The sequence below is a fragment of the Falco biarmicus genome, chromosome 6, assembly GCF_023638135.1.
Source record: "Falco biarmicus isolate bFalBia1 chromosome 6, bFalBia1.pri, whole genome shotgun sequence".
Classification (NCBI taxonomy): Eukaryota; Metazoa; Chordata; class Aves; order Falconiformes; family Falconidae; genus Falco; species Falco biarmicus.
In genome coordinates, this window is record NC_079293.1 from 72,016,781 (window position 1) to 72,042,422 (window position 25,642).

A 25,642-nucleotide genomic window follows, 5' to 3' on the forward strand; every position below is an offset into this window, starting at 1 on the left:
CAGGTTAGAGTTAGCAGTCACGGGAAGAGAGTGGGGTTGCTTCTTTGGTGTAAATTACACCTTAAACGTTTTCTTGACATCTGAAGTTACATCCAGGTTACGTCTGTCATCAGCAGAGTTATGGTACATCTGTAATTGGTCCATCTCTATTGACAAGAGATAGAAAGTGAAGCAGTTAGCTTAGACATGGCCCAGGATAAGCTGAAACGGTGAAGTGAATGCTGGCTGTTGGGTTGATCTTGCATGCAGCAGCAGAAATATCTTGTGAAATCCTCAGCAAGTCTGCAGGAAGTGCAGGTGAAGGGTTCAGCAAGACTATATTCATAGCTGCTGAAAATAACTGAAGAGCTATAAAGGGTTTGTTTGAGAGTTAGGTCTGGCACCATTAGTTGTTCCCTTTACTTCTGTCTTCTGCCAGATGGTTTCTGTTGAAAATTTTGCCTCACCCTCTACTGAGGCTAGAATTGACACTGTTGCCACTGAAGTGGAGAACAGGAGTTGACAGCACAGGTTCAGACATGTCACTAAAAGCCTTTTAAGACATATTCTTTACATTAACCCACAAAAATCAATGCAAGCCCTCTCAGTGCAATAGCATCTGAAATTATGCGTATCTAATATGGCATAATCATTATGTACATTATCACAGGCAGATTCGATATTATTTTTTATTGCATTATTGGCATTTCATTTTCATGGACACGCTATGGAGAGTCAAAGTTTGCAATAAATCTCACATAACAGGTCTGGTCCCACAAGGTGACGCACAGCATAAACTTCTGTTGAAGTTGATATGAAATTCCTCTGCATGTTTAACAAAGCAAGATCTTAACCTCTTAAGAATGGCACTGGGGGATGTGGAGCAAGGGAACTAACTGCACAGTGGTCTTCTAAGTTCAGTAGAGGAAGTCTCTTCACCAGTCTCTTCTAGCAGAGATCCTTCCCGGTTGGTAAGATTGCAGAGGGTCTTTTGAGGATAAATAAGTGTAAAATACCACGCAGCTCCCTGCAGTTGCCCACCTTTGCTTGAATAGTAGCTATGGGAAGTGCATTCCAGCCCAGAGCAAAGCTAAAGTTAACTTTTCACCATAGCTGTATTGCATCTGCAGAGAGAGAAGTGGATTTTGCCTTTTCAAGATTGTATTACGCTAAATTTTGAGTATAAATAATATGTATTTAGTATCGGGTCACACTTAAATACGATTTCTGAATGTCTGTTTACTGATGGAGAGAAGTGGGTATGTATTTTCATTCTGCTTTAATAAAATGCCAATATAAAACACATCAAATGATTGACCTCATTAAAAAAAAGTGTGAGCATTTATGCAGTTAAGGCAGTAGCAATGTTTGCTTTAAGGTGAGGCTTGCCTGCCAGTGGCCAAGTTGCCACGCTATTCCCTTAGACCATTTAATTGTCAGTCCCTCTGCTACACCTGTGAGCTCACGGGATATAGTGTGCAGATGGAAACTCATCTGTCCCCCAGGAAGCACCATGGCATGGATAGATGCTGTGATAGCTACCTTGAGCACTTCAACCACATGATCTAGGATTGTGGCTATGACTGTAAGGCTATCAGTACAACATACTCTGTAGATCCAGTGGATCAGAGGTGGTAGCCCTATGAAAACATCTTTTTCACTTTGACATAGCTTAGCCTTTAGCACAGTCTTCAAAGATAGGAACTAGAGGAGGGTGTAGTGCTTATCAGATTCACTAGGGGAGACTGGTAAGCCAAGTTATAGAACCATAGAATTGCGGAATCACTTAGGTTGGAAAAGACCATTAAGATCATCGAGTCCCAGCATAAAACCAGCACTGCCAAGTCTATCACTGACCCATGTCCCTAAACGCCACATCTACATGTCTTTTAAGTCCCTTCAGGGATGATGACTCAACCACATCCCTGGGCAGCCTGTTCCAGTGCTTGACAATCCTTTCAGTGAAGAAATTTTTCCTAATCTCCGATCTAAACCTCCCCTGGCACAACTTGAGGCCATTTTTTCTATTTTTTTAGCTCTGGTGTTGCATTGGGAATGCTATCTTTTGTGTGTGTGTGTGTGCGTGCAGTTGAAGTTACGATTTTTCACCTGTTTTCAGCTACTGACTTTTAAGGATTTCTGATACTTGTCTGTTTGGCCTGATATTATAGCTACATTAAAAAATTAATGTAAGTGATTATTACTTAGATAAATAAACTTTGTCAATATTAAGGAATCTAAACCACTTTCTCTTTTCTACCAGCAGTAGCCATTTACTATTTCACAAGTGCAGACATCTGAAAAGGCCTGCAAAAACAATATGAAATGAGTATTTGAACGTCATGGTTGTAATACTGCAGGCAGAAGAGCAGACTTCACAGTCAGGGGAGGGACTTATGTGGCATTCAGATTCATGCACACAATTGAGAGCTTTGAGCCCTAAGTCCTTTTCTGATCTTACCTCTTCCAAAGAGAATCCACTGAATGGTTGAGGAAGATGATACTGTCCCTTGTAGACAGTGAGCCCTGGAAATCAAAGCTGACACCTTGATTTACAAAGGGAAGGGTGTTAGAAACTAGCGTAGCCAGATATAGGAATGCAAGTGTCAAACTGTTCCAGACTGTACAGCCACATCCTCAGCAAATTACTGGCTTTTCAGTGTTCAGCTCCTTAGGCCATGAAATTATTAGTCTATGGAGACTACTTACAGTTCCTTTGTTTGTTTTGGGCTGTAGTATGCAGGTAAACAGTTGTGTGTGTTTTAATAACTCCAGTTAGGTTTCCACAGATGGAGCAACGTTAACTTTAAAGTGTTGCATGTGTACTTCTTGGTCACTCTATCTATTATGTATTGCAGTCTTGGTACAGAGCAGAGAAACCTGTGTGATAACTCTCATGTTACTCATTTTATTTCACTGTGCTCTGTTTCAGCCCATGGACCAGGCTTCTCTTAAAAATAGTGATGTTCTCATCCTGACGGGTCTTACACAAATCCCTACTGCTAACCCAGATGGCATGGTAGGAGAGTTCTGCAGCAACTTGGGTAGGTCGTTGAAAGAAGTCCTCTGTCTATTTTATCATCTTATTCATTGCTTTGGGTGGGAAATAATTCTGAGATTCCTGGAACTGAATAAGTTGTCCAGCTATAGCTTCTGGCATAAAACTAGCTGTTTAGATTTTACGATGTGCTCCTGATGTCATTAATACAGTAAGTGCTTGGAAAGACACAAGTTGTACCTAAAATGTTTTGGAATGGAACAGGTATAATGAGATTTAATCATCTGCTGCTCTTGGTTTGCTAAGTATGCCGCTCTAGCTGCCAACAGACTACGTGTTGCCTAGGTTTTGGATATTGTTCCCAGCTGAAATAGTAATATTTCCTTCCTGTATATCAGCCAGTGTAAAATCTTTACATGCTTTTTTATGACTTTCAGTTTTGAAAACAAGCACATCTGCTTCCCTTCTTACACCTGATTTTTAAATATATCAGAAGCAAACAGCACAATCTCTGTTTAAAAAAATACATCAACATATATTTATAGACCCCAGAAATATAAAACCTAATCAGACGCTTTCACAGCTGGAAAAGCTGATAATTGCAAAGCTGTGATATTAGTGTGAATGGCAGCGTTTTCCAGCCTGTTTGCAATGTCACATCCAGTGCTGTTCTCTCCTTTTCTCCCCTTCCCCCACCTCAGTGCCTCTGTGCTGTCACCCTTCCTTCACCAAAGTACTTTCTCATGTCTGTCCTGCTGTATATTGCCTGCTCTTTTGTCAGAGATCTTGCCTTTATTTTAAACTATTTTTTACAAAGAAGACTAAAAAACTGGTGGTAGGAGGATTCTTACAAAGGTTATCAAAAAACATTAAAAGTCAAAATCAGGGACTCCTCACTGTGAGCAAGTGTTTTGGTTCCTGTTACCCACCTGGGAGAAATTTGAGCTGTAATATTTAGGTGTCTTACCCAAGGCTGCAGAATAAGGTTGAGAACAGAAACCAGTGCAAGTTCTTAGCCTTACTTTTTACATATGTACCCTTGGAGAAGACAAAAAAAAGCCACAATACTTTGGTTTTTTCCTCATTTAAAAATCCTTGTGCATATTCACAGATGCTGAATATCTATATGCTGTCCCACAATCCCAGTATGAGTAAAGGCAAATACTACAAGGAGTGTAGACTCCTTCATCACCTACCACCTCTAAATCGAAATCAGGTATCTCTGTTTAGGACACGTTTTAGTTCAAACAGGAGTCATAGGTCCTGTTGTGGAATGTACAAGGTACAATTATGTGGGTTTTGTTTATATGAAAAGATGAATTACAGGGTCAGGATGGTTCCTTGTAGTGTAAATACCTGTTAATGGAGTGTGTTTTGGCATTTTGTAAGAATGGTAATTGTGGGTTATACCAAAGATCTCTCTGCCAACATTTGGACTCCGATAGGGGCTGTGAGCAGATGCCTAAAGTAGAACAGGGTGAGATTCTATGATACTTTCCTCTCATAATTTCATAGCCTTCAAGTATTTTTATTTCAGGAATTTCCTGAATTGGACATGGCTTTTGTGTAGTTAGTAATGTTCAGTGGATTTCTCTTCCAGGAACTTGTTCAGCCTCCCCTGAAGCTGTGTTAATTCTTAACACCTGTGACTTCCTTTCCGAAGTGATGTGTGTGCTTGTTTATGTGTGTGTATTATTCTGTGTTTTCAGTGTTTTTAAGCATTGTTAATTTTATTACCATATGAGCTATGACAGATAAGCTTTGGTGACCTTATTGTACTAGATCCAGATGTGTTGCCTTTCTCTGTCCCTTCTGGACTGTTATGGCGGTTACTGTCCCCCTGACAGACGGCAGCATGACCACATCCTATCATCTTACCTTAAACCACCAAGGAAGCAAGTGTGAGCTGAAATGTTAGACTTTGTACTGGAGAAGCCAAGGAGTGTTACGTGTTGCCCTGCTGCCAGCTCTGCTTGCAAATGTGCTCTAGTAAGTGCCTTGGTGGTCACTCATGTCTTGAACTGCGACAGCTGGATGCTGAGTAAACAAGAGTGAGAGCATTGTTAATTAAAATGCTTTTATAAATTAAAGTCTTAGAGATGTAGCTTGGGCCAAAGCAAAATCCAAAAGATGAGTGCATATAAATAAACATGTTACATATGTAGGTACAGGTGGGTGTTTATCTACACAAGTTGTTCTGGTTTACAGAAACATTCTGAACTATTTTGAGGGTTTCACAGAAGGTCTTCAAGCTGGCTTCTATCTTGAAGGAGGCAAACTAAGAGATATTAGAAAATTATTAAAGACCAAAGGAAGATACGTGTTTAAAATAATGCCATTGTGAGAAACTGGAATTTGATTGGTATTTGTCAAAAAACAGCAACCTGAAGAAATTAAATAAATCTACGACTAATGCAGCGGTAAGACTGTCTTTTACATGACGCCAGCGGTATTTACACATCTACCCAACATCAGGAGAAGAAAATAGTGAATCAATTTTCTTTTTCAAGTCTGTAAAAAAGTCCAAAAAGCAATAGATTACTAGAAGAACAGTAGAGTAGGCAAGCTGAGCACAATAGTTTTCAGATATTTTTCCCATTCCCAAAGTGTTCAGGGGACTTTGCAAGAAACTCAGAATACACTAGGTAAAAATTCTTAAAGCAGATACTAGAAATTTACCAAAAAACGATCGTGAGGTAACAGCAAGTTTGTGAATAAGTGTTGTGAAGCACAGAACTGGAAGTGTGAAAATTCCACCTTGAACTCTGCTTTCATCCCAGCATGTAGAGTTGTAGATGATGTTTCCCATTATTACCAAGTCATATGCATGATTTCCTCTCCGCGTTGTGTGTGCAGCACTGAAATCACATTTGTCACGTCTCCAACCTCTCAGTTTAGCCCAAACCCCTTTTTCCTGTGCTCAGCACTGCAGCACCAGTACTCTGCAGCTCAAGAAAAGCAATTGTATTTTTACATTGCCTTAGGCATCATCAGCAGAATTACCAGACTGTCTATAGGGACAGTTTGTGATATTTTGTGTGCGTGTGCGGTCGTGCCTCTGTGTGTGCGCGTGTGTGTTTATATAAAGCAGAAAAAAAAGCACAGTTTGCTTTTTAGGTGCCAACTTGACCTTGTGGTGGCAGCTGTTCGAAAAGCAAGTATCTCATTGTGAGTTGTAAATTGAACAACTTGTTATGGAGCTACTGAAGGAGACTAAATTTGAAATGCCAAGATTATTACACAACTTTTATCAAGAGAGTGCATCCATCAGTCACAGAGATAAATTGGGCTTTAAACAGCTTTCAAATATACGTGTCCTCTTACTGACAACTATAGAAAGTTGCTATAGTGGTGCAGAGAACCAGATTGGACCTGCTGCTTGCATGGAAAGCAATATGCTTGTAAAGGTTCTCATCCCCATTTTGCAGAAGCTAGGAGGTAATTCTTATCTCTTTATGCAACCACTTAAGAGCACCCTCAAGAAGTAGTACCCAGCTGTGCTGACCACAGCACATACAAATGAACTTGCACCGAGGAACTGAGTAGCGTGTTCTAAGAAGTTGTCACACAGAACCTTGTTGGTGGGATAGCCATGTTGCTGTCCTGTCCTGGGGAGCAGGGGTGTTCACAAGGCCAGTTTCAAAGGTGCATCGCTGTGCCACCAGGAACATGAGAATCGAGGGGCCAGCAACCCTGGGTCCTTGGCCAGATGGGTAGGGCAGCTGGCTGCAAGAGCGCTCCACTCATCGGGTTGTGATTTTATGTAAATTATTGGTAACCGTTTCTGTAGTTTTCCTGGGAACAGGAATTCAAGTTGGAGTCTGCTCAAAAACCTTACCCTCCATTATTTTCTCTGTGGCCCCAGGAATGTTGAATTTCTGATTGTTTTCAACAGAAAAGGCTTGAGGTTCCCATAGTGAATGCAGAGCTGTGAATTCAAACTGCGCTGGGTGTGCGTGGCCAGGTTTTGGCAGCCGGGGGTACAGGGGTGGCTTCTGTGAGAAGCTGCTGGAAGCTTCCTCCGTGTCCCATGGAGCCGATGCCGGCCGGCTCCAAGATGGAGCCAAGGGCTGACCCACCAGCGATGGTGGGAGCGCCCCTGGGGTAAGGGGAAAAACCCCCTTTGCAGGTGGGACCGGAGAGAGGAGCGAGCACAGGGGGGAGCCGCGGCCCTGCAGCCCCCCAGGCCAGGGCAGGGGGAGGCCGGGGGGCTCCAGGCGCCGCAGCAGAGGCTCCCCCAGCCCGTGGGGAGCCCCCGGCCGGGCAGGCCGTGCCCCCAGCCCGTGCAGCCCCCGGGGGCAGCTCCCCCCCGCAGCCCGGGCAGGACCCCCGGGGCAGGGGCTGCCCGCAGGGGGCTGTGACCCGCGGGCAGCGGCGCTGGGCCAGCTCCTGGCAGGGCCCGTGGCCCCGTGGGGAGAGGAGCCCGGGCGGGGGCAGGGCTGGGGACCCCGCGGGGACCCCCCTGGGGCCGGGCAGGGGGTGAGGACCCTCCCCACGGGGGGCAGGAGCCGCAGGGACAGCGGGTGGGGGACCGACCGCAGCCCCTACTCCTGGTCCCCTGTGCTGCTCGGGGGAAGGAGACAGAGCTGGGGGTGAAGTTAAGCCCGGGAAGGAGGGAGAGGGTGGGGTAAAGTATTTTTTAAGATTTGGTTTTATTTCTCATTATCCCACTCTGATTTTATTTTGGTGTATAAATGAAACTAATTTCTGCAAGTCCAGTCTGTTTTGCCTGTGACAGTAATTAGTGAGTGATCTCTCCCTGCCCTTACCTTGACCCATGAGCCTTTTGTTATATTTTCTCTCCCCTGTCCAGTTGAGGGGAGTGACAGAGTGGCTTTGGTGGGCACCTGGTGTCCAGCTAGGGTCAACCCACCACAAACGTTTAGGAAAGAAACCCACATTTTTCATGGCCTGGACAAATCCTTTAACCAGCCCATCGTTAGATGAAAGCTCTTCCTCCAGCTTCTTCAAAGGGAGGAGTGAGCCATTCATCTTAACCAGGTGAAACTAGTTGGAGCCCGAGTTCAAGAAGGAGCTAGTTTCATGGTAACACGCAGCCTTGGTGTATCTTTGTTCAGAGCAGAGACATTGCTGCAGGCATAGCCTTTCCTTAGCATTTTCTACTGATCACTAATGCACCCTGCACTCTGCATCCCCTGTCTCAGGCCCGTGGATATAGGTACTTACCTTTGCTCTTTGTAGAATTTTTGGGTGCATAATGAAGCAATGCTAATTCTGGTTCTGGAGCCAGAGGCTTAACTTTCAGGCCCCGGATGTCTTTGAAAATATTCTTAATCTCTTCATTCTTCTCTTCACATCCTGTTTACAGATGGGGTAGTTTAGACTCACCCATGTAGGAGGGATAATACAACACATTGCTGGGATGTTTGTAACATCTCGAATTCTGGACAAATGCAAACTACTGCTGTTGATATTCACAGATACTTTGATGATAGAGTTTGGATGTGACCTGGAGAAAACCTAGGCAATAAATCCACCTCAGTGCAGTTATAACTCTGATATAGAAGGTGTCTTTGACCACCAGTTGTGGTTGAGATCATCACATAACAGGCACTGACTGCTAAAAGGAGTTAAGCACCTAAATGCATGTGAAAAATCCTACTACAGTCTGCGCATTTCCCTAGACTCTGTAAAACCTTTAAACATTCAGCCATAAAAATCTTCCTTGAGCGTATAGGTGGGGCAGAAGGACCCTTAATGTGCTAAATCCGTACCCCATCAAAGCTTGTCAATAAACTGAAGTCAAGGAAGTGATTATGTTGGGATGCAATATATGTGATTTCAGGCTCTTTTCACAGCTTTTTGTGTAATGCCTTGATGCATAACGTTACTGCTGCTGCACTGCAATTAACATCAGTAGATGGTTTTACCCCACAACCACAGATGAAATCCTAGTGAGGCAGCAATTGCTCAGTTTGCTGGAGAAAGTATTTCCACTTTCCCATAAGGTGCAGCATTTCTGTAATTCATTGTGCCAAAAGAACAAAATGTTTGCTCTCTACATGCTCTTGCTGTTGTACTCAGATCTGTCTCAATTATAGCATAAACCTATTTTTCTTTTTTCTTTTTCTCATTTTTCTCTAGTCCCATGCTGTCTGCAATTCATAGAAGTTTTAAATTGTCCTTGTTATATGGAAAGAACAGAAATACTTAGAATTTTTAGAAAGCAGAAAGGCTCCACCCTCTTCCAGCTTCGAGAGCTGGTTGAAATAGCACATATTCAGCCTTTTGTCTAGAGTACTGAAAACCGAGTACAGAGCGGTTTACCATGTCCAGTGCTCTAGGCTGAGACCCGCGAACCGTTGTCCTTCCCCTCTGGTGGACAGCTAATAGATGGAGCAGGGTTGATTTTGCTGGTGAGGTGTTTTGTGCCGCTTACTTACCGACATGTGCCGGTGCAAGACCGCCCCCTCGTGTCAGGAGTTGTGCATGTGCTCAGCCTGTTAGATGTCCCCCGGCTGATGAAGTGTAAGCGTTCATTCCAGTAAGCCTGGAGAAGGCAGTAAATAAATGTATTGAATGATCAGAAGTGTTTCTCTCAATTCATATGCATAATGTGTGCTGCTAATTCATGCAGTAGCTTCTTTTTATACCTTATGTAATATTTGGATTAAATGAATTTATTAAAAAGTTTAAATATTAATTCCATTAATTGATTTTTTTCATTTTCTCTCCCTTAGCTATGACAGTCCGGAATGGAGGAAATGTGCTGGTTCCCTGTTACCCCTCTGGAGTAATATACGATCTACTGGAGTGCTTGTACCAGTACATTGACTCTGCCGGACTCTCCAATGTCCCTTTTTATTTCATTTCGCCTGTTGCCAACAGCTCCCTCGAGTTCTCCCAGATCTTTGCTGAATGGTAGGTGTTAAAGGGCTGCTTCATTAGCCTCAGTTCACACACTCAGCTATGATAAATAGATATATGCAGGTTATCTCTACGTATTCTAATATATACTTGATTAGGATTGTGAACACGTTCCTTGAGTCACAAGGGTGTGCGTGTGTGTGTAAGTAGATGTTCTGTAATTAGGGAAGCATCGTTTTCTATAGAACATGCAAACTCAAATAATCTGTGCTTTTTGGTACTTGCACTGATGATTAAATTATCTACCTGACTTGAGTGAATTTTAGCTGTGCCTGTTTACATGTCTTACCCTGTGCCCCAGAACTATACCACAGTGTCCCTGTATAAGCAAAATAGATTTTTCAGGCTTAATTTTGCTGAGCCAGCAATGTATTTTCATGGCCAAAAAAGACCAACAGCATTCTGGCTGGCTGCATTAGGCAGAGCACTGCCAGCGGGTCAGGGAAGGGTACCCATCTCTGCTCAGTGCTGGTGAGGCTGCGTGCAGAGTGCTGTAGCTAGTCCTGGGCTCCCCAGCACAAGAAGGATATGAGCTTACTGAAGCAAAGGCCAGCACAGGGCCACAAAGATGAGGAGAGGCTGAGCGAGCTGGGACTCTTCAGCCTGGAGAACACAAGGCTCAAGGGGATCTTATCAATGTGTAGAAATACCTGATGGGAAGAAATGAGGGTGAGGGAGACAGATCCTTCTCAGTAGGGCCCACTGATAGAACAGGAGGCACAAGTTAAAACACATGAAATTCCACCTGAACAAAAGAAACACACTTTTTTACTGCAAGGGTGGTCAAACACTGGAACAGGTTGTGAAGAGAGGTTGTGGAGTCTCTGTCTATGGAGACATCAAAACCCAATTGGACACACTCCTGGACCTGCTGTAGCTGACAAAGCAGTGGGTTGGGCTAGGTGATCTCAAGAGATCCCTTCCAACCTCAACCATTCTGTGGTTCTGAGCCTTGGAAAGGAGAACCCAACCACTTGTGTAAGTGTTCCTAAATTCTTATAAATGGAGACATGCTCTTAGATTATTAAATAGAGTAAGTTAGCTTTTCTTCATCTCCAGATTTTTTAAATCTGGAGTTCAGGAAAGAAAAGGGAGCTCTTGGAAATCTTATGTGAACTGATCCCTCAGGAGAATTGTAAAGAGGATTGAAATCTGGTGAATTTTGATCACATTATTTTCAGCAAAAGTAGGAAAATCAAGCCTTGGTGTCCTACCCAAACTTCAGTGTACTCACCGGTGTGTTGGCTCATGTAGTTTACAGTTAAACAATGGTTTGGTTTGTATTTACATGGTGATTTCATTTCAGGAGCAGCTGGAGTGGTAGCTGCATAGTTCTTGTTACAATAATACTGTCAAAGTGGTAGGAATATTGTATGTGCCAGTTGGGTCATTTTGTCTGCTGTGTCTAGCCGGCACAATTCAGGCACCCAAGTGTTCAGACACTGTGTTTTTTAATTCTGCTTTGCTGTAGTGGCTTATATTCAAAAGTCAAACCCAGCATTAGCTAATCTCCAAACATTTATGTGTAAGATTAATGTTTTACTTATGTGAAAATGAAGGCAAAGTTTGAACATCTGTAAAATAGAGGTTTAGGGTCAAAAGTGGTGTCGAAATTCAGGGATTCCAGCCTTCTAATTCGACTATTTAGTCAGCTAAAAGAAATGTCCTGCTCTTAGTATCTCTCAGACTTTATCAAATTTAGTTTGACCCAGGCTTATTGCTCTTTAATAAAGTGAAGGAAAGTACGAGAAGGGGTAGTGTTTCCCAGAAAAAGCCACCAGTACAGTGTCACTGCAGGTAGTTGTAATGTCATACAGATCTCTTGACAAATACCTTTTTTTAACTTCTGTAGTGGGATGAATCAGGAGTCTGGCTACAGCTAATCAACAACTTCCAGTATTGATATTTTTGAAATAAAGGATTGATGTAAAATAGCAGGTAACAGTGAGCATTATGACATGGTGAGAGGCAGTTTACCAACATTGTAGCTGCACTAATAAAATAATAGGGGAATTAGATTATAAGGAACAAGAGGACCAAGCCACTGCTGAGAAGTGGGATGAGGCAAGTGGAATTTTTCTGTTGACAAGTGATTTGGCTTTGCAAAAACTGCTGAGGTCTGGACTATGCAATGGCATGGATGTTGAGTTAGAAATTTGTCTTCAACAGCAAATGAGTTTTGTTACATAGTGTATATAAAATTACTTTCAGCTGTTTTGCACCTTCTCTACGTGATCTCGCTATGACTGAGTTGTCGTGTCCTGTAGATGTTGGTCCTCTAAACAGGAAGACTGGAAGCAACTAAACAAATTGGTGATTTTGCACCTGATGCCACAGATACAAAATGGCTTTTTCTAGGAAAAGCGTAACAGTAGATGGCAGCAGATACTGCAGGATGTCCTGCACCTCTCTAACCCAGCTGGTTTTCCTTTTCTTTTAAAGGTTGTGTCATAACAAACAAACAAAGGTATATCTTCCAGAACCTCCTTTTCCCCATGCAGAGGTAAGTAAACCATGGTCTTGCTGTTTGCTAAGATCACAGTGAGTGGGTTTCTGGAACACAGTCCTGTGTGGCTGTTGTTTTTCTGATGAACACTTCTGCAGCTATTTAAGTTTTGTGTCATTATTCATACAACTTCCCCCCCCCCTCCCCTTTGCTTTCTGTGATTGATTTGGGAGCGTGGAGGAGGAATGAATGATGGTGTTCCCTCAACTCAAAAATTATCATGGTGTTTATTTCAGCATGTAACTTACATATGCTTGCCTATTTTACTTCTTCCCCCACAGAAGGCTATCTGGCATGCACATGGTTGAGTGTTTGCTCTTATCAGACTGCAACCACGAATGTTCCTTTTGTCCAAGCAGTTTATTTCAAAGTCTGTAAAACTAAGAGCTTGTTACCAGAGAGAGCTTAGTCATCCTAGCTCCTTCTTTCCTAGCTGAAATAGGCACCATATTGTCTGCTGCAGGAGAAATGGTATCTTGAGAGACAGGTTTGATATAAAAAAGTTAAAGCTTGCAGCACTAAGTGCTGTCATTGGCAATTCTAAATGAAATTACTTGAGCTAGCATCTTACTGAAACGAAGAGGAATAAGGTTCCTGTGTTTGGGGGATCTCCCTGCAACATATGTTGAGAAGATCTTCCCTGCAACAAAATAATAATTTGAGGGGAAGTTTTAGCCAACCAGACATTAAGTAAATGTGGTATAACTCATGCCTTCGGAGTTATCTCACATATCAAGAAAGGAAAACTTACTTTTCCACTGGGAACAGGTAGATTTCCCACTGAAGTAAATGAGAGGCAAGCTGAGAAAGGAAGAAATGGGACAAAGAAATAATGTTAGCTAAATCCCGCTGCTGTGAGACAGTGAGCTATTTGGGGCATGCAGTCTCAGAAAACTGGCTCTTTTAGTTCCTGTGGTCAAAACTGTTTGATGGGATGTGCAGACTGGCCATTGCAGGTTTAAGAGTCTAGAAATTAAATGCTTTTTCAGGGATTGGTTGGGGTGGGGTTTTTTAACACCTGAGGTGTCTTGATCAGGGACTTGTTCTGGAAATTGCCATTGCCCATCATATCTATCATCTGTAGGTACTTCAGAGGTATTGTTGGAAGTAGGATTTGACCAGAAGTCCTCACTTTCCAGATGCTTGAATGCATTTCAAGCAGGATGCGCAGTGAATTATGTATAATCTGTTACCAAGAATAATGCAGACTGCAGGGCAAGCCACCTGTTCACCACTCCTTTTGTAACCAAAAAATTCATCCACACCGATAAAACAATTCCAAAGCCTGATCTCTGAGTACAGAACTCTGTAGCCATGCTGCTGACTATGCTTTCTAATTTCCCCTGCATGTCTGCTTTCTGGGGTGTCTTTGTTGATCCACAGTGTTATTCGTTTCACTAAACAGCCTATATGCTACCATAGACATTGCTCTGAAATTTTAGTTCACAATATGCATTGGAACTGGCAGGTTTAAGTAAAAGCCCTTCCAAAATGAGAAGCCAAACATGCAGCTGTCAAGGACTGGATTAATTAACCCATTTTACATGACAGGTCTTTGTGTTTATAGAGTGATAACTGTGTCCTCTAATTTTTAGGACATTTTATATTCTCCAGAGGCCTGTTGATAATGAGATTTTGCCAAATTATTGTTTAGCTGTTGAGACATTCCTCTGTGCTTCATTGTGTAGATCAAGGTAATTATCTAGGAAAGGACTTGGCAGTGGATAACAGATCAGTTTCCTTATGACAAAATGCAGCACACACAGGGAGTAATGTGCCTGCTACAGGTACAGGCTTTAGTTGACAAGACCAAATCATTCACGTTACGACCCACAAAGCTAGGGACATGTTGTCATGAGATGTACAGACAGCTTTATCTAGACCTATGGATATCATTGATAGGAAGCCATTCTTAGGCTTCATAAGTTTTTGCCTAAGAATTGTCTTAACTGTGCTAAATAACACAATATAATGTGTATGCACATCCTTGTGGCTCCCAAACTATGAAATGGCTGTAGCCTTCAGGCATTTCAGCACTGAGCTGCCATCTGAAGTAAGTACAGCACATTTCACAGTAAGTCATCTCACACAACTAAGATTGTGTGTTTGGGTGTTCACTTACAGCTGCTGTATCAACACTGGAAAGTGGAGTAAACACTGGGAAGTGGAGTAGCCTGCCCTACTCTGCCCCACAATGGACTAAACAGATCTCTTCATTGCTAATTCATGATACATATTGGCTGTTCTGCAAAACCAGTTTGTGTGGTGGGAGGCAGTGGCCCAAGGCATATAGCAACACTCTTTGAAAAGTCTGGCTTAATAGCAAACTCAAAGCAAAGTAATACCCAGGCAGAGAAAGACTGAGACTGCTATTTCATCTAGTGCTTTTCCTAAGGTCATAAATCACTGAAGTCTGAGAACACTGGATCAGATTGCTCTTTTCTGTTCTGTAAGGTGCATGGTTTGGTTTAGTTTGGTTTTAAACAATCAAAGCATATTGACATTTGTATAGGTGACTGACATGTAAGACAGCCATGGTCACCAGCACAGAGCCAAGATGCCCGTGTCAGGTACCCACTGCTCAGCTGTGTCTTTCATTCCTTGTTGCTGTCCTCTGAGGGACAGCTACTGTCATCCTTTTACTCCTGTAATTCTCAGCTGCCTTGGGCTGCGTTCCAGTTTTAGTGGTACCTACAGCTGGTTATGGTTTAATGCTGTCGTATTGTTTCCAAGGCATGGGGGAGGAGCTGGGTTTCTTCTACTTCTATGAAATAAGGAGTTGGAACAAACAGTCTAAACAGAACAGGGGCAAAATCTTGTAGTTGACATTGTATATGTAACTCCTATAATGTGAAACATCTATATAACCTCTTTTTAGTACAATCTTTAACAAAGGTATTATTTATTCCCTGGCAGAAACCCTGCTATGCCTGTGCGAAGAGTATCCACAGCAGGCTCAGCTGCTATGATATTTTGCTGTAATTTTACCAAGCAAAATGGTCTTAATACAGACCTAGCCTCAATAACTTGTCCATGGCTATACCATCAGCCTAGGAGAGAGTGAAGACTTGGGCTCAAGGCTTCCAGTTACTAATTTAGAGCCTTAGTCAGCAGCCACCCTTTTTGTCTTAGGTACACACTCTCTAAATCTGTGACTCCACAACCTCACAAGCAGGAGCTCTGCTTACTAATGCTTAAGGGAGTTTTTAATGAGTATCAGAAACAGACATTGAATGATCATTTCTCTTGTATATGTTGTTAGTGGAGAATTGCCTTACTTTTTTCAAAGCAATGGTAGGCTTCTGCAGTGTAACCTATGTGGAAATTGCCTATCATCAAAAGATGTGCTTAGCTGCTCAATTGTTGGAAGAAAATAGGGAATTACTCAGACATGCCTCTTAGTTATTAGCAAGCATTAATAACATGCCTGGCATGATACATCAGAAAGGGACGGGCCAGGAAATAAGCTTCTAATTATCTACGGAACAAGTCCAGCCCAGCATGCTGTCTGGTCCTGAAATTCAATGTTCCCCTTAGTTGTATAAACAGCAAGATTTAAAAACAAACAAGGCAAAAAATACCACGAATTGTTGATGTAGTCTCTTTCATCAATGAGTTCCAGTGGTGCCTCATACCTACTATAAAAGAGCATTTACTTCCTTTAATCAGTTATGATTGTATTTCGTATTTCACTTAACCATCCTTTTATTATTGTTGTAAGATGATAAATAACAGGATTTTCATCTTCTCTACGGTTACTTTTATTTCACCTTACTTTTCTTCCTATACATGGTTTGAAGCTTTTTTATTCCCTTTGCATGGAAATTTTCCACGTTTATGATTTATGTTACCTGTTGTGAACTCATTCCTTGTTCTGCTGTGCTAAATAAAACCAGACACACTGTTCAACTTTGCAGAGAACCCAGAACACTTCTACATCCTTCTCATTACTTCTGCTTTAATGTAGTAGTAGGTGTTCATCCTATCTCCTCCCACACAATCAATGTGTAAAATTTTTGGGGTGGCAGTTTGTTTCCTAACATCCAGTCCAAGTGAACAGGGAATATAATTTCCCGCTGTTATGAGCAAGGAATGTGGGCTAAAGTGCTTCAGGCTTGCAGAGATGGATTTGGACATCAATTCCTACTAAAGTTAATACGAACAGAGTGTCCAGATTCTTGCACAAGCTTTTGAAGTCTCATCTCTGCAGCCTTTTAGCGGTGCACAAGCTGAAAGAGCTTCTTTTTAAAGGCTGTGATCTGTGATCACTGGGGTGAAGATTGCTGTGACTCTGTTGGAGTGAGTTAGGATCTGGAGCAGGGCTGCTGTACATTCCAGCCAGTTATTTCCCAGGAGAAAAAACTACAAAGTGGAGTAGAGAAACAGTCTGTTAGGGAAGGGATGGATTGCTCTGTGGATGGCTCTCCCCTGCGCTTAAACACAAGTGGCAATTCGGTTTTTCACCAGCAGTTATTGTGATGGGGAAGAGAGGAGAAGGAGCTCAAACTGAAGTGATGTTGGAAGCCTCTGCAAAGTTAAAACATAGAGTTCCCAAATGTTTGTGAATACAGCAGACTGGCCAAGGGAGGTGGTGAGTTCCACTTCCAAGGCACTGTATCAGTTATATTCTAGGATCAACTGTCTAAATAGGGTTAGACTTAAGCTCCATAGTGCCTAGCTGAAATGCTGTAGTGCAGAAATCAGTAATTTGGATTTTTTTAGAATTATTATTCTGGTATCCCAGAACCAGCTTGTGGTGTTTTACCAAATTCCTTGGGCTCATGGGAATGTCCCATCCTAACACAGCGACAGCTGAGGAATTAGCCATCTCCCTGACCATTTTAATGTGACCCATGGGTGCTACGCTCTGCACCATCCCTTTTGTGGAGGTAGAGACTTTATGAATGAATAGTCAAATTGTTCTGGCAAGGCAGAATGAGAAACTCCTTTTCCTTTCTGCTCGATCTTTACATAGACAATTTTAGGCTATGAGATAAGTGAATCCAGACTTCTCTAAATGTCTGCCACAGAAAAATTTGAGAGGTAATTTATACTGATCAGTATTTCCTAGTGGAGGAAGAATTTGGATTTACTGTCTTCTTATTAAGGATTCTGTTAGCAACATCTAAAAGAAATGGCTATGAAAAGCTCATTTTCTGACTCAAAAAATAGCCAGGGTGGGAGTAATATTGATTCTGTGGTCTTAAATATTAGCATTTGTCATCTTCGTCTCTGATTCCCTCTCCATATACCAGTTCCCATGTAACATATTCAAAGCAATAAATACCTGGAACCAGGTGATTATTTAGTATTATTTTTTTTGCCTTACAGTATTATATAGAATTAGTGTTACTGTTAGTGTTGGTCTTACAAAGGGAGTGAGGGAGGTGAAGTAATAAATGCTTCATTATATGAAATAAATATCATTCATTGATAAGAATCACATCTGTTCAAAATTCTGGATACAGAACACACACACAAACACATACAGAGTAAATAGCAGTGTATTTTAGCTTACTTCAATAAAGGGTACACAAAGGCTCTGGAGATTTATCCTGTTTATAGCAGCCGCTGCTGACCGTGTAAATCAGGTCTACCGCTTTAAAGAGAAGCACAACCATTTGGGATTTAAGAAAAACACAGCTCTCCTCAGTTTCGGTTCAGTACTTTACCATCCTCTATCTCTTAAGCTTTCAGTCAATAATGGTTCTTCCTGTAGAAAGATGCTCTGAATGTTGCTTCTGGTTTCCAGAAGTCAGCGCCGTTTTGAAAATACTAGTTGGCTAAAAGCCAGGCATTGGTTTTGACCCAGGCTGGTACAGGTTGGAGACATGAACATGACGCAGTCATCACTGTTGTGTTTATATGACCCATCTCATCTGTATATATAAAAGACCTGTACAAATCATTACAAATTAGTCACCTTAAGAATTCATGAATTTTGTCAGACCTGTTTTGCAAGTTCAGCTCCATATATTTTTGAATAGGCAATTAAAAAATACTTTGCTTAAGACTTTAAAATCTACCAGCTGCGTTTTCACTGGAATGGGTAGAATGCCTCTAAACTTGTTCTTGTAGCCTTTCACCCCTGCTATGTCCAGCTGTAAGAATCAGACATTGTGAGCTAAGGTATGGAGCTTCAGTAAACTTACCAGAAAAGATCTTGCAAGATAAAACACGAAAAATCACCACATCTTAGGACATGGTGCTGAGGATTTTATATGTGTCCCTTTCCCTTTCCATCCTGAGTTAGCACCCCAGTCAGAAGCAGTGCACCCCAGTGTTACACTAGATGCTTTGTTGTTGTAAATAAATAAAAAAAAAAATTTAAAAAGAAAAAAGAATGACAGGTAAAACTCAAGGTTCTGAAAACTGAGTTAGAAATGCTGTGTCTCTACAAAGTAATATGAAGGGATTTGAAGCTTCTATAATGCTTTGAAGAGAATACAGCTTTTATGTTTATAAACAATGAACATTTGTATAGGTATAGCAGTGAAATAGGCTGTTGAGAAGCTTTTGCACAGAGTGCTGCTCTCACATCTTAGCAAAAATTTGTCTGCTGTATAGAAATACATATAATCCTAAGGAACCTGTGAAACAGATGCTGGAAGAACAGTTTGTGATTTTCAGAAGTGTGTTACATAAATGCTAGCTGTGGTAATGTCTTTCACTTACCTATCTGCTGGTCCCTGATGAAGTTTTGCCCTGGAATGTCACATAGCCCATTTAATATTTGAAGTAGAAATTGTCCCCTTCTTCCAGTTTACCCAAATAAAACTACTTTTGCAACTTCAGTTTTGAGGCTTTTGGCTTCCTCAAAAAAAATTGGGAAAAGCTTCACGGGGCCATTTCCTACATGTTCTTTTAAATTGCAGTGTTTTACGGGATCAAATTTGTTTTGCCCATTGCCTGCTAAACTGCAGTTTTTATTACTGAAGCTAAGTTTAGATTCTAAATATTGCATTCCAGATGTGTTAATCAGAAATCTTTACCAGTCTTAATTGCAGAAATGTTTTCAAGGTTCAGTGCGTATTAACTGCCAGAGCAGTTACTGGATGGTTGTTTTTTTTCAAATTTCCCTCTTGAAGATTAAATAGGAGTGTGATATTACCGGTAAGCTGCAGAAAGTGTAGTCTCCCAGCTACTTCCTCTGTGATCCAGGGATCCACATGGAGATAGTCGGCTGTGCCCACCTACAGTTTCCACCTTAGGTCAAACCCCACAAGGAATGATACCAATCCTGTTCCATTCCAACCATCTAGCTATCGCACAGCAGTTAAAAATAGGACATGTGGGAAGTCAGATGCAAAATCACAGCAAAATATTTGCTGTTAGGAACTTGAAGGAGACCAAACTGGAGGAAGCAGAGAAGAAAGACACAAATATTGGCACCTATGCAAATATTGGCAACTCTCTGTTATTGAGAAGGGTATTGAGGGTAAGTTTGTACATTGTTTGTTCTAGCGCTAAAGCATATCTTTAGGTGATGATGGCTATGAGTTTAATAGTGTTGATACTTCTGTTCAGTGATGCTAAATTCAATTTAGAACCTAATTGTGTAATAACCATAAGTTCTGAAGTGCTTTGTTGTGCATAGGTCATTAAGAGGCTTAAAGAAGCATCAAAATTCTCAGCTTTCTCTTCAGTCCCATGTAGGCACACTATCTTTAGTTAGATCTAGCCTGGTAAAAAGTAACAAAGAGGATCTGGAAAGATGAATTACAGCTTTAAGAGATCAGGAGAGTTGCTTATCAGAATGTTCTTTCTTAGTTCCTCTTTTGAAAATCAAATATGTTAGAATCAAAGGAACATCCTGAGTGGCAGGGTTTTCTGCTAGAAAGGCATGATGCACACATCGTGTTATGACATGCAGTGAAGAGCATGCGGTTTGCTAATTAGTTGTATTGTCTGGGGTTCCACGGCACAACAGCTGCAGAAATGTGTTGCTGAACCCTGGCATATGGGAATTCTATATTTTGAGCAATGTTGCAATGCCTGGCAGGAGACAGCAAAGTATGGAGAGATCTGTGGTGAACGGTCCCACCTCCTTTAAAAACTGGCTGACAAAGGAAGTACTGTTCCCCTCTTTCACACTTTTTATTTCCATGTATGTTCTTAGCTGTTCAGTGTGTGATTTCATTGTGTTAAATTGCATATTTTGGGGGAAAAACGTATGTTCTTAAAACAGTTATTTTCAGGCTGAGGATGGAAGCATATACCTGCTAAGAAAATACTTGCAAAATATTGCATGAAAGTACTTAGCAGACTAGTCTATTAACATTGCTATTTAAGCTGAAACTTGCCTTGCAGATTTGAAAACAGTGGCAGGCGAAATAAAGCAAAATTCTTCTTCAAAAAGTGCCTTGATAATCTTGCCCATTTTAGTAAAGAAATCTGTGCCATATGCATAGTTGATTACACTCTGTTTGCCAGCTCTAGTGACAAGTGCTTCTTCTGGCTCTTAGTTCATTGTTATTACTAATTTCAGCAATAGTTGAGGAAGGGCAAGTCAGTCTGTTCTTTTATACATTTTTTCAGAAGATTTGGCTTTGTGTGAACTTGTTATACCAGTGAAACTCATAGCAGAATACTGCTGAAGGCAAAAATTGCCTGGTGCTACTGTGATGGAAGAAAACCAGGTTAAACATCAGTGCCCAGAGCTCTTTGCAGACATGGCAAATAGGAAAAAGTAGCTTCTTTTTTATTTGGCAATTGAGCGATCTGTTCACTCCAGGAAACTCTAAGCAGGGAGTGTTTGCAGAATTTCCTCTTGGTTACCATACTACTGGTACCAAAGAAATGAGAGCAAGGACTTGGAGGCACCTGGCCCCATACTCTGACTTCCTTTTCATAACATTTAGGACAGTCATGATTAAATTTGTTGGAAAATCTATGGGATAGGGACTTTGTGATGAATTAGAAATAAACTGTAGAATATTTATAATGCCATATAAATAAATGCACTGGAGACAGAACACAGAGGCTGAAAAGTTTGTAATGTCTGGACTTTTGTTTTTATTTCAGCTCATTCAGACAAACAAATTGAAACATTATCCCAGCATCCATGGAGACTTCAGCAATGACTTCAAGCAGCCATGTGTTGTGTTCACTGGACATCCCTCTCTTAGATTTGGGGATGTGGTTCATTTCATGGAGTTATGGGGAAAATCTAGCTTGAACACTGTTATATTCACGGGTAAGTAAAATGCAGATATCATTATCAAATTAGCAATAGGTTATGCACTCTGGTTAAGTGTGGCCACATTCAGAAGGGCTTTACGCATTTGTTCTGGGGCAGAAGTTTCTGACTTCAATAGGAGCTCATCTAAATTAAGACCCCAGGATTGTCTGTAGGGACAAGTGTAATTATTGTGCCATTTAATTCATTTTAGCCCTGCAGAGCCAACCTTTGCCATGCAGAGTCCATTCCTGCCATTTCTAAGCAAAATCTTTTGTTATTCACAGCAGTAAAATGCCTACAGGAAATTAATTTTTTGATTAAAAGCAGCTGGCTGCAAGTTAAACCCAGGCAAGACCTAATTGATGCTGGTCAGAAAGGAGAAACACTTCTTCCTATTCCATTGGAATCACAAACCTTTCCTCATCCTTTCTCCCGCCCTTTCATCAAAACCTCAGGCAACCAGACAGTCTGTTTCAAAAGATGTTTCTGTCATCTCTGCTGTTTCAGAAGTGTGCACCCCATACAGACCTGGCAGTAGTGATCTGTGCCGTTGCTGCCTTTTGGCTGAGCTTTTTTTTCAGATAATTTTTGGCTGACAGACACATTTGTATCTGAAGCTGAAGGTACAGCTCTAGCTAATACCCTGGGGAGCTGTTTCCTTTCTCAATGACTCAAGCTGCCAGGGGCACAACAGGTCTTTTAAATTCCTCCACTTCTCCCAGTCTGCTTCTAGCGCTGACCCTACTTTTAATGGATTTAATGAATCAAGCCCTGTCCACCTCAGAATGAGCTGTGGTCTGAGATCCACAAGGTGGCTGCATCCTGGGACCATGCCAGTCATTAACGGCAAGACAAAGTACTTAAGAGAGGACATGAAGCTTTTGTGAAGTCTAGCAAAGGGGTTATCTTCCAGAGTTTGATCCCCCTTAAAAATGCTTCAGGGTCTTCCATCAAATTGACGTTTTGTCCGGATGTCTTTATGCCTGCTGTGTCATCCAAAGAGAACCCTACAGCGGGCACTCCAGATCTGTGACGGCAAATAATCCCGTAGGCCATTGCTGCTGATTTTATGTATAATGAGCTCTGGTATAAGTAGGAGATGTGATATATTTAACTTAGCCATATAAAAAAGGTGTGAATTTTGCACTAGGAGAAAGTAATTAGGAATGGGAAGGAGAACACTGAGTAACTGATCAAATCTACTCCCACAGCAAGGGCATGACGGAGTCCCACTGTTAAGCTTTTTTTCCTCGTCTTTAGTGAACAGGACTGCTGCAAAGCACATAACCTTCTAAAGCAAAGCGGGTTGAGAAAGGGTTATTTCCTTCCTTCTTTGTTTTTTTAACTGTAGGCTTGAGGCTCGTGATGAGCAAGTCCCAGATTGGTACCAAAAAGTGTCACGGTATCATGGTACTGTTAAACCAATTTGGAAAGATTTAAAGGAGTGTGTAATTAGCCTGACTGCAAGGGGAGGAAAGATACAAGGGGGTTTCTGCTGAGCAGATAAGTCACTTAAACCTAGACTGTGTTTATGCTGTGAAATGGCGCATGGTACCACAGCATTAATATCCTAGCTGTTACAGTACTGATCACTCCTGACCTTCTGAGGTAGTTTCAGGAGATAGGCCCTAATTACACTTAATTGGTAAAATTGCAATATAGATATTCATTATCTTAGAAATAGTGAATTCTGCTCCAGTTGAGGCTTCAGTTAAAACCAGTGTGTGTACACCCTTTGCTGGGCTGTGTATTTCATGAATCCCTAGGAAATCTGTGGCATTAATTATGTTCTGAATATGCTACTCACCATCCCAGGGTGTCAAAAACTGGCCTTTAATGGCAAGAACTCTTTGTTTTGTGCCTTCTTATAGAGAGGTAATTGACCTTTCTGTGTTAAAATGCAATTCTTCTGTGAAATGAGGAAATAGAGCAGCTTTCTATTAGAACGTGACCCTACCAAGTTGTTAAGGCATCTGAATGCAGTTGAAACAACCTGTGGATACATTAGGTCATGAGCTTTGAAATTCGTTCCCAGTTTATACTTCATCCAGTTAAGATCTGCTTTGGTTGTAATAACTTTGGAGTGCACAGTGATTCCAGGTGCTTGTGGTCAGTGGGATCCTGGGGTGCATTCAGAGGGGCATGGCCAGCAGGTCGAGGGAGGTTATCATCCCCCTCTGCTCTGCACTGGTGAAGCCACATCTGCAGTGCTGTGTCCAGTGCTGGGCTCCCCAGTTCATGAGACACGGAGCTGCTGGGGAGGGGCCAGCAGAGGTGACCAAGCTGATGAGGGGCTGGAGCATCTCCCTGGTGAGGAAAGGCTGCGGGAGCTGGGGCTGTTCAGCCTGGGCGGGAGAAGGCTGAGAGGGGACCTGAGCAATGCGCACAGGTACCTTAAGGGCCAGTGTCAGGGGGCCGGGGCCGGGCTCTTGTCAGCGGTGCCCAGCGACAGGACAAGGGGCAACGGGCACAAACTGCAGCACAGGGAGCTCCGTGGGGAGAGCAGGAAAAACTTCTTTCCCTTGAGGGTGCCGGAGCATGGGGACAGGCTGCCCAGAGAGGCTGTGCAGTCTCCTTCTCTGGGGACGTCCAGAGCCCACCTGGCTGCGATCCTGCGCAGCTGCTGTAGGAGAGCCTGCTTGAGCAGGGTGGGCTAGGGGATCTCCAGAGATCCCTTCCAACCCTGACCATGCTGTGATTCTGTGATGGTTTGCTTCCAGTGGCCACATTTGTCTGTGACTTTTGGACTCTGTGCCTGTAGGCTTACCCACTCAGCAAGATGTTCTTCCTTATGACTGTCTCAGCTGGAACAAAGACATCTATGTCTACAGAAATTCCTAGCGGATTGAATTCTTCTGTTCTTAGTAACTCCAGTAGAAACCTGAAGCACCTCCACTGATGCCCAGGATTTATATTGTTCAATTACCTAGTTTCTCCTGTTTTAAGATAAGATCTCCTGTAGTTATGAAAGAAATTTGGTCAATTGAAGCAGTGTGTGATAGCAGATGATGTTCTAGCTTTTCCAGTGAAAGACTCCTAGTTTCTAGTAATTAGGACCTTTAAACTACAGGCCATTCGGTATTGTTAATGATGACACTGCATGTTCAGTCCACAGGAGCTAGGTAGTCTCCACCTCTCCAATTTGTAATGTAAAAAACAACTACAAGAGAATATAGACTAAAACAGCAGCTGCAGCCAATAGACAGGACACCAGCTGTGAGTGAGCTGTAGTGCTGCTCTGCTTGCTTGTGTCATCTGCAAATGTTACCGCTGAAGGAGTATTGAATAGATTATTGATTTAAAATATTGAATACCACTAAGCCACAAATAAATTCTAGAATAAGACATGGTAGAAAGAAGTCTGCTTCTTGCCCTTTCTCCAATAACAACAATGCTTTAAAAACTAACTCCCTAGGAGATCTTAAAAACAGCTCATGCATGCCACATTAGTGCTGTACAGTGGAAGATTTTATAACTCAGTGTCACACTGTAGTAAATCAGATGTCTTGGGAAAAAGCTAAAGACCTGTAATTCTGTCAGGAAAGTCAATATGTGTCCTTGACGAGAACTGTCTTCCATCAGACAGGTGACTTATGGGTTTTGGTAGTTTCAAAACAGCTATTCTTGTATGTCACATGAGGAACATGTGAGACTACCTCAAGTTCTGTTTTTCACGTTCTAAATCTTCAGAGTCCTGTGTTAGAATTCCTTCATTAGAATTTCCCACTTTGCCAAGGCTCTGACATTCTGATTAGTTGTTCAGAGACTATAGACTGGATGCCATTTTGGATTCTTAGATCAAAACAATCCCTGTCTGTACATTATCTGAGCTTACTGATTGAAAAAGGTTTAGTCTGAATAGGTGCTGCCTCAGGGCATTCTCAGATACAAGCAGTCAAATCTCTGTCATCCACAAGACCAGATGATATGGAAAAGCTCCCTTCTGATAACGTTTTGAACTTACTATTTGCAATTTCATTTTACATCTCCAGTGTAAGACCTGTGTCTGACTTAAGTTTTCTGGTTTTTCCCAACGAGTTTTAAAATGTCGTCTGATTTAACCCTAATTGATCACTGATGATTCTTCAAA

General features: G+C 41.9%; 1 protein-coding gene across 2 annotated transcripts in view; it reads left to right on the top strand.

Annotated features, from left to right (window-relative positions):
- INTS9 (integrator complex subunit 9) overlaps nt 1-25,642 on the top strand; it is a 72,882-nt gene that overhangs the window by 26,522 nt on the left and 20,718 nt on the right. For both annotated transcript variants that reach the window (XM_056343524.1, XM_056343526.1), the window contains 4 exons: nt 2,912-3,023; nt 9,679-9,859; nt 12,308-12,368; nt 21,396-21,567. In XM_056343524.1, coding sequence (XP_056199499.1) covers nt 2,912-3,023; nt 9,679-9,859; nt 12,308-12,368; nt 21,396-21,567 — 526 coding nt within the window. The remainder of the gene's footprint in view (nt 1-2,911; nt 3,024-9,678; nt 9,860-12,307; nt 12,369-21,395; nt 21,568-25,642) is intronic.